Here is a 16,169-nt window from a genome sequence, read left to right on the forward strand (position 1 = left end):
TAGCTTGATTATGGTATCCACCTTATTGGTAAAACCCACCCACTTCTAATTTTGACTTCATGTCCCCAGTGAAATACCAAGAGTAAATTACTAGGATATTAGGAAAGGTGGCTTTGACTTTCATGAACTGTGAATTGCACTGGCTTGATTCATGTGATGATCTCTTTATTTTTTGAGAGCTGTGGCAAACGCTTAAAAACACATTTTAGCTGTATCATTTTAAGGGTAACAAAAGTCCCTCACAGGAAAAAATGGAGTGCCAAACCCATTTCCAACATGAATTATAACTGACTTAGACACCAGAGTCTAGGGGCCTAGACTTTGAGTTAGAAAGAGCTGGGTTTGACTCTCGACTCTGCCCTGTATTCACTGCATTTCTTAGGTTAGTTGACTATTCATGTAAAATTTTGAAGATGACATTGTCATTTAAAACATGTCTGCATACCAATTCCATTAGAAGATAGAAGCAGATTTCCCTCCCCTGGAATGTGGGCTAGTCACAGTGACTTTTTTTTTTTTTTTTTTTTTTGAGACAAAGTCTCATTCTGTCACCAAGGCGTGTGCTCTCTTTCTTTCTGTCCTTTCTTTTTTCTTTTCTTTTATTTTCTTTTTTCTTTCTTTCTTTCCTTTCTTTTTTCTTTCCTTCTTTCTTTCTTTCTTTCCTTCTTTCTTTCTTTCCTTCTTTCTTTCTTTCTTTCTTTCCTTCTTTCTTTCTTTCTTTCTTTCTTTCTTTCTTTCTTTCTTTCTTTCTTTCTTTTCCTTTCTTTCTTTCTTTCTTTTCTTTCTTTTTCTTTCTTTCTTTCTTTCTTTCTTTCGAGCTGAGGTCTCACCTATTGTTGAGGATAGAGTGCAGTAGCAAAATTATAGCTCGCTGCAGCCTAGAACTCCTGGGCTCAAGCAATCCTTCCACTTCAGCCTCTCGAGGAGATAGGGCTACAAGTGTGTCCCACCACACCTGGATAAATTTTTAAATAGTTTTTGTAGGGTCAAGGTCTTGCTTTGTTGCCCAAGCTGATCTCCAACTCCTGGTCTCAAGCCATCCTCCCACCTCAGCCTCTCAAAACTCTAGGATTAAAGGTGTAAGCCATGGCACCCAGCACACCTGGGTTTATTATATTTTTGTTGTAAATAAAGTAGAAATAGCTTTTTGGTAAATATATATATATATATAAAATCATTTGATGCAGAAATCCTATTACTGGGTATATAACCCAAAGGATTATAAATCATTCTACTATAAAGACACATGCACACGTATGTTTATTGCAGCACTATTTACAATAGCAAAGACTTGGGACCAACCTAAATGTCCATCAGTGATAGACTGGATTAAGAAAATGTGGCACATATACACCATGGAATACTATGCAGCCATAAAAAAGAATGAGTTCATGTCCTTTGCAGGGACATGGATGAAGCCGAAAACCAACATTCTCAGCAAAGTAACACAAGAACAGAAAACCAAACACCACATGTTCCCACTCATAAGTGGGAATTGAACAATGAGAACACATGGACAAAGGGATGGAAACATCACACACTGGGGCTCATTGGAGGGTTAGGGGAAAGGGGAGTGAGAGCATTAGGACAAATACCTAATGCATGCTGGACTTAAAACCTAGATGGCGGGTTGATGGGTGCAGCAAAACACCATGGCACATGTATGCCTATGTAACAAACCTGCACATTCTGCACATGTATCCCAGAACCTAAAGTATAATAATAACAATAATAATAATAAAAAGATGATAGGGAGTATAATTTAAGAAATAAGTAAAAAAATAAGTCCAATACTACCCTGATATTTTGTCTTCCAGATGTCATGATGTAAGTTTGTGGTTTTAATTCTGGTGTGGAAGAACTGTAGGCACTGTGGATCAGTTCTACCCACATATCTGTGTATGTTTAGGCATGTGTCTGTGGAGGCAGGGGGGGTGGTTAGGAAAGAAGGAAAGAACAAAGAAAAAGATGAAGGAAAGAGGGAAATAAGAAAGGAAAGAAATATGGGAGCAGAGGTGGTGCCACAGACTGCAAAGATTGCAGCTCTCTGACATGGACCTCCAAGCTTCGTGAGCATGGTGAAAGTGGGCTGCAGCAAGAACATAGTGGGTGAAGTAGCCAAAGCAATCTCAGCTCAGTTAATTGGGTGAGAAAGAACAGAAGCACCACCATGAATCAGAGGGGATCCAAGGTGGTCACTCAGCCTTCCACACACAGCCCCGAATTAGAATGTGAGGTTACAGAGTGATATAAGATATGTTTCTTCCTTCAGAGAGCTCATACCTTTTTCCAGTTCACTAGGCATAGGGGGGTGACCTAAAATGTCTATGTGCTTAGCAAATTATTCATATGAAATTATTCATACCTGGTTTAGCCTGACTTACATAAACTGACATTACCCTTTGGATTTGAAACAGAAAGAGAATCCTCCGCTTAAAATCTTCCAGTGACTTCCCTTTACTCTTAGAATAAAATTCGCAGTCCCAGGCTTTGTAAAATCTGGCCTCTGGATATCCCTTTCCATCATTTTCCACCCACTCTTGCTCCTCCTCTAGCCACACTGGCCTTTTGGCTATTCCTCAGCCTGGAATCTTCTGCCCCAAAAAGGCACCTGCCTCATCCTGTCCCTTCACTCAGGGTCCTGCTGGATAGCTCCTGCACACCGGGAGGACTTTCCCACCATCTCATGTGAGATGCAGCTCCCCACATCGACTGACACTTTAGTCCTTTGTCCTTCTGGACCTTTCAGCGTCACATTCATCATGCACTGATTCTGTGTGTGTGTGTTGTCGAGGTGGGGGGGCCATGGGGTGATGTTTCTGTCTTCCCTACTACAAGTATGCAGGCAAGAACTCTGTTTTTTCAGTGTTTTATTTTCACTCCCCAGTGCCTGGCACAAAAAAGATAATGCCTAGTGTGTGAAAGAAAAATGTTAATTCTGCTAATTGATCTTGGGTGGTACAAGTATTGAGAACAAAGCATTTTTAGTTTTGTGAGCCCCAGAGTACCTTGACGTACTGTTTCTTTTCTACCTGTAATTTGACCTTTCTACATCACAATTCCTTACTCAGATTTCTAAACTAAATCATTAATTTTCTGCACATGTGAAGGGGAATGTTGCAAATAAACAGAATTAATATGCACAAGTGCATTTACAGAGCTGTTTGGACACATAAAGAGTACATGATGAAGGTACATACCATTATGAACAAATATGACATAGCATATACTATATAGTATATACATCATATATATTATACATATATTTATTCATACTATATGCTATATACTATATACTATTATATATATATATATTTATCCATACTATATGCTATGTATTATATAGTCTAGATTATTATGTATGGTATATATAGTCAGCTGTATGCTCACTAAAGTATCAGTAATTAAAGAAAAAAATTCAGAATTGTAAAATACTTTAAAAGAAATAGCATGCTGTCTCTTTAAATTCCATTGTAACATAACTGGTAAAGCAATTGACTGCAGGTGGAAACCACTCTCAGCTGCATGAATGAATTAATAGGAATGGCTTTTAACCAGCATGTTACTGGTAGGTAAACAGAGGTTCTGTGGTGCTGCAGGGCTCTGGATTCTTAGGGCTCCTGGAGAACTTACACAATCCTCACGGCAATCTTGCTTGCATGACTGATTTGCTCCACAAATGCTTAAGTTCAGAAAAACCAAAGTAAATTCCAGCTCAGGCTGTCCTGCAGCCATTAGATTTCAAAGTAATGGAGTCTGAATTTCCAGTGGTTTCATGTGTTTCAATATTGACTTCTTCCCTCTGCCTGTGAGAGCTCACAGCTTTACTGAAGAGGGTTTCCACAAATAGACTTCCATTACATGGAGTGGTGAGTTCAAGAGGATGCCTACACAGGATACTGATACCCTAATGACTGAATCCAGTGGCGGAGGGCTTTCAAGGCACCATGGAGACTATTGCAAGAGAATTGTGGGATAGGCAGGCCTTCCAATGCCCATTCCCAGCAGAGATCTGGGCACTCAATTTCCCCATGCGGTCACTTGCCTATGCCCCTCTCCATCTTGTCCTCCTTCCAGAGGAAAGTTATGGATTATAGAGCTAATTGGCCATGTGATTAAAGAATCTTCCAGACTTTGGCTTTGATATTTATTTTTCTGTCCTCCTGTTTCATTTCGTATGCTCATCACATGTCGCCTTCAGGACTCTAGCCTCAGGCAAAATGCCTATGAAGGTGCTGACGAGAGAGAAAAGGTCTGGGCTCAACCAAGGAAGCCTTTTTCTGTGGGGATAACTGGCCGCCTCCTTCCCCATGACAAGGTACTGTGAGTACTGGCAAGCTGTGGTGATTCTCCCACCCTGGGCTCTGTACTGGAAGCTGCACTGTAGCAAAGGGCCTCCGGCCCTGCAGAAAGCTCAGAGTAGAAAGCAGCAAGCAGAGTGAGGGGAAACACAAAGATCCATGAGAATCACAAAGACACTTTCCCTGGGATACAGATGTCCTGGTGAGACATTGGAGAGAGTTTCTAGTATAAACCTTCAGCTACAGAGATGGAGGATGCATTCCATTGGTTGGCACTTATAAGTAGTTCTGGGAAAAAATATCCAAGGAGACTGTCATAAAATGACAATGTCATGGTTCAGTCACCAACTGAATGAAAAAGGCCCAGTGGTGACCCATGCATGATCTTATCCTGCCTGTCTCTTCCTTCTCCCTCTGCTGCTGCTAAATGAGTGGATCCAGAGCCCTCGCTGGAGCCGAGAGCAGGCAGAAGGAGGTTCTGGGGATGCTGTGTAGGGATACACAGGCCTTCCCATGAAGGGGTGGGTGAGCTATGGAAGCTGCTGTGTCTGGGCCAGGATGACGCAAACCCTCTGATGCTGCCCAGGAATGTGCCCAGTTCAGGCAACCCTGACAACTCCTTGGCCTTCACAGAGACTGCTGGGTGCGCTTCTCTCTCCTTCCATTTTCCTACACGATAAGGAAATTTATACAAAATCATGTTTTTTTCTGACTCCTTCATTTCCTTGTAACTCTTGGCTCTTTTCCGCTTTTGTGATGTATCAGAAATAGCACTTTTGCTCGGACTTCAGGAGATTTTGGTTGCAAGAGTTAGATCTGCCCCTCTCTGTGTGGCATTAAACAAGCATTTTATTCTCTCTGAGGTTCTGCTTCCTGAAATATCAGATGGGAACAATGACTCTTATGGTGCAGATCTGTTGTCTGGGTTAGAGATAATTCCAGTAGCTCACCCCACATATATCCTCAAACGTAAGAAATCTCAGTCATTATTGGCCATTTAAATATTTCTTTATTTTTCTTTCATTTTGCTTCTTATATTATATCCATTTATTAACTATTGTGCATAGTATATAGGAGAATCTATGGCCACAAGGCATCCCCCACATTCTCTTATTGATTTAAATGCACCTGCAGGCACAATTTATAATTTTTCATAACGTCTACTCACCCTGGCTACTAGTTAGCAATAGCCAATAGGCTATGGAAATCAGGCTGCACACTTTTAAAAATTAATAACAAAACTATTTATAATCATCTTCGACTCCCCACCTTTGCACTTATCACATTGCCAAAGTTGAAGGAAGATAATAGTATCTATTGCTGGGAAGTGGGCACTCAGTCTCATAGTGTTGTTGGGAGTATAAATTGGTACAACCTTGATGTACTGCAGAATTCAATGTGGCAAGAGTCTTAAAAATATGCATACTCGCTGCCCTGCAAATGGCACCTCAAGGAATTTGTCCTGAGGATATAATCCATTATGTTCAGAAAGATCTAAGTGCAAAACTGCTCTGCAGCATTATGTATAATAGCGAAAAAAATGGAAACAATCTACATGTCCAAATAGGAGATTTGTTCACTGGAGTACATCCATATAATAAAATACTCTGTAGTTAACGAAAATTATGATATGAAGTTGTATTTATTGATATAGAAAGGTATTTGTACATTTCCTGTGTGTGACAAGTACAGGTTGTAAAAGAGTATCACAGGGTCGGGAATCTCTTCCCAGCATAGAACACGGATTCACCTGATAAAGGAAAAACTTGCACAAAATTCTTCCAGAATCTTAGATAGGTAAGGAGAAGATGGCCTCTACCCTCCTCCACTTCTGTCCTTGGGCTTCCCCTTGGGAAGGGAGTGGAATGGCTTAGTAAATAATAAGGACCAGGAAAACATTCCTGTAGGTGTATGCCCTGGGTGCTGGCTGTTGAATCCATGTGGCTACAAATGTTGTATATTGTTTTTCCCATTCCTGCTTTTCCAGAAGGTGAGCTCACATGCATGGGGGACAAGGTGGCTTCCATCCTGGCAGTGAAAGTGTGAAGCTAGGTCACACCTCTACAGGACTCTCTGGGTAAATGAGTACTCTGTTGCCCCACAAGCAATGTCTGGTCTGGAGGTGGAAGCCAAGAGGACAAAGTGATTCATGCTACATTCTCCAAGCCAGCTCACAAGAAGAAAGTAGACACTGAGCCTACATACCCATTGTCCTCCTTTATCTCCCTCCTTTTGATTCAGAACACATGGGGAAAAGAGGATTAATGAAAACCCTCATGCACAAAAATACGGTGTGTCTTCCTTGTGCCTTTGAGAATATACACACAGAAGAATGTCTGGAAGGATTCACATCTGAATGTTAAAGTTGCCATCTTCAGGGGATGAGATTATCTACATTGAGTTTTCTAATCAATTCTGCTACTACATAATTATTACAATTATACTATTTACATTGTTAAAATAGAAATAAAATTTCCCTTTGTGCTTGCTTCCCATTATGGAACATATTTTGGATGTTCCCTGCTGCAGTGGAAGCTACGAATAAGGACACCAGTCTTTGTTGAATACCTATTATGTACCAGGCATAGCACAAGGAGTTCAGACTAAATTTTTTCTTCCATCCTCAGATCAACTGCATGGGTTTAGGATTTTCATGCAAACTTTTCAGGTGGCGAAATTGAAACTGTAGAAAATGAGCAACTTGCACAAGGTCACATAACTGCTAAATGACAGCATCAAGCCCTTACTCCCAATATGACTTGCTGCCAAACACGTGCCCTCCCATTCAAATAAGGTCAGGGATGGTGAAGCAGCTGAGTTAGGAAAAGAACACATTTGCAAAGTCAATGGTGTAGCCAAATTGATATCACACAGTGCATGTGCTAAAAGAAGTCCCATAGTCGGAATGAACATACCCCGCCATTAGTCCTACAATTCTGCCAAACCCAAACCTTCAAAAACTAGAAAAAACACAGTGAAAAGAGGGATGGGCATTTCTGGAGACAGGCACCCTAAGAACAGTGCTGAGGTAGCACGTGCAGGCTTGACAGGCACGGAGAGAGAAAAACACACATAAATATGAACATTGACTCTGGCAGGGCAGCACCCTCTGAGGGTGCTGGGTAAAGGGACATGAACCGGTACGTCTGATCTAATCAGCCCTGCAAGCCTGGCTGAATCTAAGGAGAGTACAATAATTGATTTTCACAATGCTGATCCTGAGTCATCAAGAAAAGATTGCATTTTATGTTCAGAATTCTCTGTTTAAGAAGGCATGGAAGCGTGTAATCCATTTGAGAAAGATTTTCATTTCAAATAGTTAAAAATTCTTTGGAAAGATTTTTGGTGCTTAAAAGAATAAGTGACAGTTATCTGGAAAATTCACTTACGTGGAACAACATCTTCCCTAAAGATCCTAGATCGAGGCATTCTGTTGAATTTAGTTAGGTTTCTATGATTTCCCCTTTGCTGATATTTTATTCTCCATTTTTTTCCCCAGCCTTTCAAATCTCTTAACTTCTAAGTGCTGGAATGTAAGTTTCTTGAGGCTAGAGATTATAATACCCTTTCTTAGTTACTTCAGATCTTTTGTCCTTTTTTCTCCCATGAAACAAATGATGAACTGACATTCACAAAAAAATGACTGACTCCCAGGGAACATGTAAATTTTGATGAACCCTATCTTACATTTTACAGAAACTCTTCAGAGTCTTGGTAAGCAGTTCTAGAAGTTGTTTTTGTTGTTGTGTTTTGTTTTGTTTATTTTTTTCCTTTTCCAAGCATGTTAATAACTAAATCATCCATTTACTGTAAAAAATAACCACAGGAAAATAAATAAATAAATAAATATACAGTGTTTAATTTTTTTCTAGAAGCACACTTTACTTATAAAAAGAGTCATTTCCCCTAAAGCTCCCATTTCTCAGGCTCCCTTCATGCCACGAACCCACAGTCTTGCCCTGCCTGCCTTGCTGGCCTTCCTGCCTAATGCTGCCCCCTTAGGCATCCAGGCATCCTCCACCCCTGACATAACTTGTCCCTCTTGGGTGGGTATGCTGAGATCCTGGTGCCTTATCAAGCTCTATTCTCTCTCCTCAAACTAGCATTTCCCATGGCCACATTTTCTATGTCAAGCTCAAATGCTGTCTTTGAGGCCCATTCCTCTTCAGGTGTTCTTCATTCTCACAACTGTTGCAGGGTGGGTGTTGGAATCATTTTCTTTATGATGAGGAGAAAACCTTGAGAGGTAACAGAACTCACTCTAGCTTCCATGCTGAATTTCAGAGCCAGGATTATTACATAACCAGACCACTCCTGGTATGTTTCTCTCCAGTGCACAGTGACTAACTGTAACTATCTATAGCCCCCTTCTTGGCAAATTTTCCTTTGCCGAATACTCCAGGTCTGAGGGTCCCATCTATCCCACTGTGGTCATGCATGCAGAGGCCTTACCTGGCGTGTTGAGTAGGCGCGACCTCCTGCAGTGGTAGGCCACCTCCTGCTCACAGTGCTCAGAGCCATCGATCACGGCCTCCAGCTGTTCCATGCTGCCCCCATAGTCCAAGGCCATGGCATAGGGCTTCTCAGCGTTGGCGCCCCGCACTCGGGTCAGCTCTGTATTGTTGTGCTGCACTGATGTCCAGATCTTGTCTTCTGCCCATGCAACACAACACAAAGCAAGAGATGTTAGAAGGAATGTCAAAAATGGAGCATGTGAGCAGTGTGATGGGCCACTCAGCCTGCAACATTAATCAATACACCGGTACTGTATGGAGAGTATGACAGAGAAATTGTGTTCCCCGTGGAGCTCCACCAGAGTTAGTAGAGGGGTCAGTAATCTTAAGAGCTCAATTTGCGGACCCCTTTTCCCATAGGCTCTACACTAAGCGTTTGATCCCATGATCTCAGTTAAAATTGACAATGCCTAAGTTGGAAGGGAGGCAATACTGCTATGTCAAAAATGAGGAAAATGTGAATGAAAATTAGGCAGCTCACTCAATATCCCACAGTTAATAAGTGACTAAGCAAGGACTTGAGCCTAAGATGTCTGACTCCAAAGCTACTGACACACTTCCTCACAAGAGAAACACTAGCATGTTTTCAGAGAACCATTTTCTCAGACAACAAAGTTGAGATTATGTGATCCACACTCTGCATGCAATGAAGTTAGTTGTAGGGTTTCATTTTGTTTAGCATTTATTCCCCATATTACCTCTCTTTGCCAAAAATATTTGGGAAGATTTACAATGAAAGAGCATAGAGATGAGGACCTTTAAATCATGACGGAAGGACATATTTTGCCTAATAGGCGAAAGAAGGTAAGGCAGTGAGAGAGGGGAGATATTTGGGCATTAGAGCATGGGAGATCTGTATTTGAAGCCTGTATCTGCCAACAACAAGCTTGGATACATCACTTCCTTTTATTAAAAAAAAATTATTTTTAAAGAGACAGAGTCTCTTTTTGTTGCCCTGGCTAGAGTGCAGTAGTGTGATCATAACTCATTGTAGCTTCAAATTCCTGGGCTCAAGCAATTCTCCCACCTCAGCCTCCCAAGTAGCTGGGACCACAGGCATGAGCCAATGTGCCCAGCCCCCTTGTCTTTTCTGAAGCTTAGTTGTATAGTCAGTTAAGAAAACAACAACAATTGCACAAAAACAAGAGAGCAATACCCTGGTAGCACTGGTAATATGGAAAAGCAACCACAAATACAAAGTTGCAAGGCTCTATCTGGGATGTATCAGACACTCTGTAGTAATAACCTAGACTAAAACATTTACTGCAATTGGACATGCAATTTAATTCTGAACATCCTCTCAAATACAGCAAAAGAGGAAATAGGAAGACTTGAAAAGCTTTTGTCATCTGAGAATCTTGCCCGCATAATTACATCATTACTCTTCATAAATTCTCAGAGCTGAAAAGGAACCTAGCATAGAAATCATGTGGTTTCTTCCCTCCCCATCCTCTTAGTCTCACAAATGGAGAAACTAAGGTCCAGAAAGTAAAGAAATGACCCGAGGCACATCCATGAAACAGTAATGATGAGCACATACACTGAAAGTCACCGTGATTAATTATCACAGCTACAAAGCAGAAGCACAGCAGTTGGCATGACTGAGCTGAAAAGAGAAAAGAATAGGCCACTTGGGTGCCCTTTGCTAATCCTTTCTCCCTCACTAGCTCTGTACACAACTTGGGACATGTCGTTTCATCTTTCCAAACCTCAGTTTCAACATATTAGAAGGAGGAGAAAAAGAGAGTATGATTTTAATTATCTCTAAAGGATTTTCCAATTCTATAAAAGAAAATACTTCTTGCAGCATGATATGGTTTGGATATTTGTCCCTGCCCAAATCTCAAGTTGAATTGTAATCCCCAGTGTTGGAGATGGGACCTGGAGGGATGTGTTTGGGTCATGGGAGCAGATCCCTCATGGCTTGGTGCTGTCTTTGCGATAGTGACATCTGGTTGTTTAAAGTGCATGGCACCTTCCATTCACTCTCTCTCTTGCTCCTGCTCTTGCCATCTGAACTGCCTGCTCCCACTTCACCTTCCACCATGATTGTAAGCTCCCTGAGACCTCCCCAGAAGCTGACGGTAGATGCCATCACCATGCTTCCTGTACATCCTGCAAAACCGTGAGCCAATTAATTAAACTCCTTTTCTTTCTAAATTACCCAGTTTCAGGTATTCCAATTTAGCAATGCAAAAATGGCCTAATACACAGCAAAAAATTAAATTGTGCTCAAACATTCTGAATCGTCTTAAGACTATTTCCTAAAACCATCCCATTGATAACACATATGTCCCCAGTGTTTCACTGAGGCAAGGTTATATTTTATTTTTTAGAGACAGGGGCTTGCTATGTTTCCCAGGCTGGAGGACAGTGGCACGATCGTGGCTCACTGCAGCCTTGGCCACCTGGGCTCAAGCGATCCTCCTGCCTCAGACTCCCAAGCAGCTAGAACCACAGGTATGTACCGTCACACTCAGATAATTTTTAAAAGGTTTTTTAGAGATGGGCTCTCATTATATTGCCCAGGCTGGTCTTGAACTCCTGGCCTCAAACAACCTGCCAAAGTGCTGGGATTATAGACACAAGCCACTGCATCCAATCTAAGATTATATTTTCCATAAAGTCTAAACAAGTTTGATGTTATTTGTTTTTGACTTTAAAAACAAAATAAGGTATAATTCATGTTGGTAAAGATAATAATATTATAAAAACAATTAACCCAAAACTTTTAAAATGTTATTCATACCAGTATAGACAAATGCTAATAAAATAATCAAAAATCTTATCCATCAATAATGAAATATTGTAGAGGGAGAAATAAAGATGGGCAGTTTTGAAATGTCCATGATGCTTATACAAAGAAGACAAGGAAAACCCTGTCTAATCTATAATACTAAATGTTGTGTTACTGGTTTATACTAGCACATTTAGCATATATTATCTCCAGTACTCACAATAATCCACCACACACAGTGTGTGTGCGTGTGTGTGTGTATGTGTGTGTGATCATATGATATATATAACTGACATCACAAACCTTAGCTTCAAACACCGTACGAGGGACTGGAAAAATGATTGCTTGAAACCTACAGCCCCTGAGTTGGCTTTTATTTTGAATCTGCCCTATGTCCTCTGATTACTGTTCTCCTGGGAGAGAGCAGGATGAAGACTAAAACAAGGAAGTAAATATATATAATTTTTTCAACCTGTATCATATGTATCTGTCTCTTAGACTTGTCCCCAGCCTCAATGCATCCAATCTGATTCCAAAATTGGTCTCCACATTTACTAATTCATATAGACTTATATTTCCTTCTAAGTAAACATAGATTTTCATATCCACATATTAATTCATCTGATTGTTCATACATTCATTTATTGATTTCCTTATTCATTTACTCATTGAATTACTTTACCAATATCATATTGCTTTTGGCAATAAAGAAAATAAAGTTGTATTAGAGAGTCAATCTTTCATCTTAAAGCCACTAATATTATTGCCATAATATTTTTCCTCGCTTCCTATCTTTTCTTCCTCAGCTGCAATGGTGGTTGTGTAGATTTAGCCCTGCATCCTGACTAAATATTGAAAGGTCAGGTGTTAATGCCACTGAAAGAAAGTCAGCTTTGGTGACAGATACTCCTGATGCCTGCTCTAGACTAGGGAAGGGTGGTTTGAGCTGGAGAGGTTTATGTGAAAGTCATCTTTGAATGATTTTTTAACAAGCAAAATTTATTTTGACCATCCTTTAGATGGGTGAGGAGGTGGAGATTCTCTTTTAAGTGGACTCACACATGACTTCAAAGAAAATTGGACCCACAAACCTAAATGTTCAAGATGGTCAAGTTAGTTGACAGTGGAGGTTAGTGAACAAAGTATGGGCTCTGGAGTCAGCAAATCTGGGTTTGTGTGCCAGCACAACACTAACTATGGGAGCAACCTTGATGAAATTATTACTTCTTCAACGCCCAGTTTTCTTATTGGTAATATTTGAAAAGCAGCAATGTTACCAATAAGACCATGAAACAGGTTGGCTTTAGAAACAATCCTATTCAGATTGGAATCTATGTTCTGCTCCACGTCAGCAGTAAAGCTTTTGGCAAGTTTCATAAATTTCTGAGGTTTCCTCATTGGAAAATGGTCATATTTACACCAATCTTTGCATTCATAAAAGTATTATAATGATTTGGTACACATAGACTGTCTGGCACTCAAATGAGTAAAGACTCTAAACATTAGAAGTTTTCTACAACATTACAGTGAGGGCTTGGACTTCATTCCTTAGAGGACTGCGATGGGGAGCATACTCTGCAAATGAGGTTAACAAGTGTGATGGCCTCTGATTTCTTTTTTTTTTTTTTTACAAGTCTCAATCAATTTATTTTATTTCTTTAAATTTATTTATTTATTTTATGATTATTATTATACTTTAAGTTTTAGGGTACATGTGCACAATGTGCAGGTTAGTTACATATGTATACATGTGCCATGCTGGTGTGCTGCACCCATTAACTCACCATTTGGCGTTAGGTATATCTCCTAATGCTATCCCTCCCCCCTCCCCCCACCCCACAACAGTCTGCTCCTGTATATACCAAATTATTACCACCTTGTTAAGTTTTTTTTTCCACTATAGAATAGCCCTATGTATCTCTGTCTTTATTTGTGTCCTTTGCATTTCCTGAAATTCCTTCAAGATAATTTGTTCTTTATACTCATGGACCCAGAGTATAACCTGGAAAAATATTGCCCTCTGATACTGCTTTTTGCTACTCAGTTCGTTTTTCTCTTTCATTACTTCTACTGCACACCACTACTCAATCCCACAATTAGAAACATAGCCTCTCCTCTTTCACTGCTCAAAGGCATGCATATATTGACTAACCCAGATCAATTCTTTTGCTTAGGAGAGGACTGCATTTGGAGATTTTTGAACAGGCAGGAACCTGTTCATCATTAGCTGGGAAAGGAAATAGGGCCACTTCACTAAGCATTCTAGTTCGCTGAAAGTAATAGTTATCTAAGTGAAATATTGGCTTTTCTAAAGTTGCATTCAGCACAGTGGGTTGGCATGAGTGTGAACGATCTCATGATCCAGATCCAGAGCAGCTCTCATGCTTTCTTCATGTAGAAAGGAACTATGAGTGATGGGCCATCAAATACTGTGCCCCATGGCTTCCAAAGACAGACGTGTATAGCTATATAAACCAGTAAAGTATTTCCCAAGTTGCATTGTGATTTTGAGCTTTCAAGTTCATTTCTTCATAAAGCTATGAGATCTTTTAAGACATGAAATGCATAATTCATTCTTGTGTTTAAATATGTGCCCAGTTAGTGCTCTGCTATCCACCAGAGTACATACAGTGGAGGAAAATATGTTAACTTCTCCAAAAGCCTACCATCATCTGGGGAGAAAGTTGTGTACACAAGAATGACAAATGTCTGAGGCTGTTATAAATACTCTGTAGACTACAAGTAAAGGAAGAGGGGCTTTCCAGAGATCTGTCTGGGGCAGAGTTGGTGGGTAGAGGTTACTACAAGTAAAGGAAGAGGGGCTTTCCAGAGATCTGTCTGGGGCAGAGTTGGTGGGTAGAGGTTATTAGAGAGCCCTGTGCAGTGAAGTCTGTGCACTCTTTTCCTTGAGAACTTCCAAGGTCAAGAGTGGTCTTTCATCCTCAGGCTACCAGAGCCTAAGCTAGCACTGAGCACCTGAGTTAGCAGTTCTGGATGGCTTCGTCAAGTGAAGAAACTAATTAGTCCTTTGTATACTGTCAGGTTCTTAGTGTCAGCATTTCTGAAGCTGCTCTTTTCAGCCTGTATTATGTAATGGTCCAAACTGAAAAGAAGTCTCAAGTTAAAAGACCAAAACACACACATACACACACACGCACACTCAACAATAACAAAAAGAGAAAAGAAAAAGAGGCTGTACAAAGAGCCAGCAGAGTAGTAATGGTGGAATATTCTGAAACATTTTGTATTCGCATCAGTGTGGTAAAATCTTCCCTGGTCATTACCCCAGAAAAGCTCTCAGACAGCCTTCACTGGTGGATCTCTATGTGACGTACCTGGTTCCTCTGGCTCTCGTTTTGGAAGCTGTAAACGGTTTACATACAGAGCCACAATTTAATTTTCTTTCATATTTTTTTCTCTCATCATATCAGATTGGTCTGATTATGATGATCATTATTATTAATAATAGTAATTACAGATGCTGTAAGCAATTCCATCTGTTACCATGGGGATCACAACTCAGAAGAAATAGCAAACAAAAGGAAAGTAAAAAAGAAGACACAAGAAATAACTCTGATTAATAAGACCTCATTCTACACACATATCTGTCTCTTCGCAGAGCCAGAAAAAAAACTGCAATTTTTATATCAACGTGCTTGGAAGGAAGGGAAGCCTACAGATTGTCAATACCCAGCTTAATTGAACTGAAATCACTGTGGGGAGCTGCTTCTCATCCTTTGAACAGTGTGCCAATTCACTTATACTCCTATTGTAATAGAGCAAGTCTATATTAAGGTCCCGAGGGTCACTTCTGCTGTAGTTATCTATGTTGACAAAGTGAATTTTCTATGCCAAGGGTAAAGACAGTTTAAATAATCCTCAAAGTACTGTCTCTACTTCTCATTTTCCATCTACTCATGGGCAGTCTTGTGATGTCTCTTGTCATTTTGCATTGATAGTTATTTAATTTTTCATATGTTTCTCCCTTATCTCTCCATTTAAATCATTGGTAATGACTGCTGAGTAAATATAGGCTTGGAAAGGGCTTCATGGTTCATGGAGGCAGATGTGATGAGGGGAAGCTTGAGCTTTGTCATCATCAGGGCTGGCTTCCAACGCCAGCTCTGCCACCCACTGGATTCCTGGACATGCAAGAGACCTATCACCTCCCCCAGCCTCAGTCTCCTCCTCTGTAAACGGCATAACTCATTGTGCAGTGTTGTCAAAAACACTGAATAAAAAGCATGGGGTTGAACTGAGCATGGTGCTGGCTCTGAGTAGGTGCTCCTCCTTCCTTTTTTTTTTTTTCTTTTTTTTTTTTGAGATAGAGTTTCGCTCTTGTTGGCCAGTCTGGAGTGCAATGGCGTAATCTCGGCTCACTGCAACCTCTGCTTCCCGGATTCAAGCGATTCTCTTGCCTCAGCCTTCCAAGTAGCTGGGATTACAGTCATGCGCCACCACGCCCAGCTAATTTTGTATTTTTTAGTACAGACAGGGTTTCTCCAGGTTGGTTAAGCTGGTCTTGAACTCCCACCTCAAGTAATCCACCTGCCTTGGCCTCCCAAAGTGCTGGGATTACAGGCGTGAACCACCGTGCCCAGCCTGCTCCTCCTTCCT

At 40.6% G+C, this 16,169-nt stretch overlaps 1 protein-coding gene across 1 annotated transcript in view; it reads right to left on the reverse strand.

Annotated features, from left to right (window-relative positions):
- CNTNAP5 (contactin associated protein family member 5) overlaps window positions 1-16,169 on the reverse strand; it is an 874,937-nt gene that overhangs the window by 268,123 nt on the left and 590,645 nt on the right. The window contains exon 13 of the mRNA XM_054478744.1: window positions 8,754-8,954. Coding sequence (XP_054334719.1) covers window positions 8,754-8,954 — 201 coding nt within the window. The remainder of the gene's footprint in view (window positions 1-8,753; window positions 8,955-16,169) is intronic.

The sequence above is a fragment of the Pongo pygmaeus genome, chromosome 11, assembly GCF_028885625.2.
Source record: "Pongo pygmaeus isolate AG05252 chromosome 11, NHGRI_mPonPyg2-v2.0_pri, whole genome shotgun sequence".
In the NCBI taxonomy this organism is placed as follows: Eukaryota; Metazoa; Chordata; class Mammalia; order Primates; family Hominidae; genus Pongo; species Pongo pygmaeus.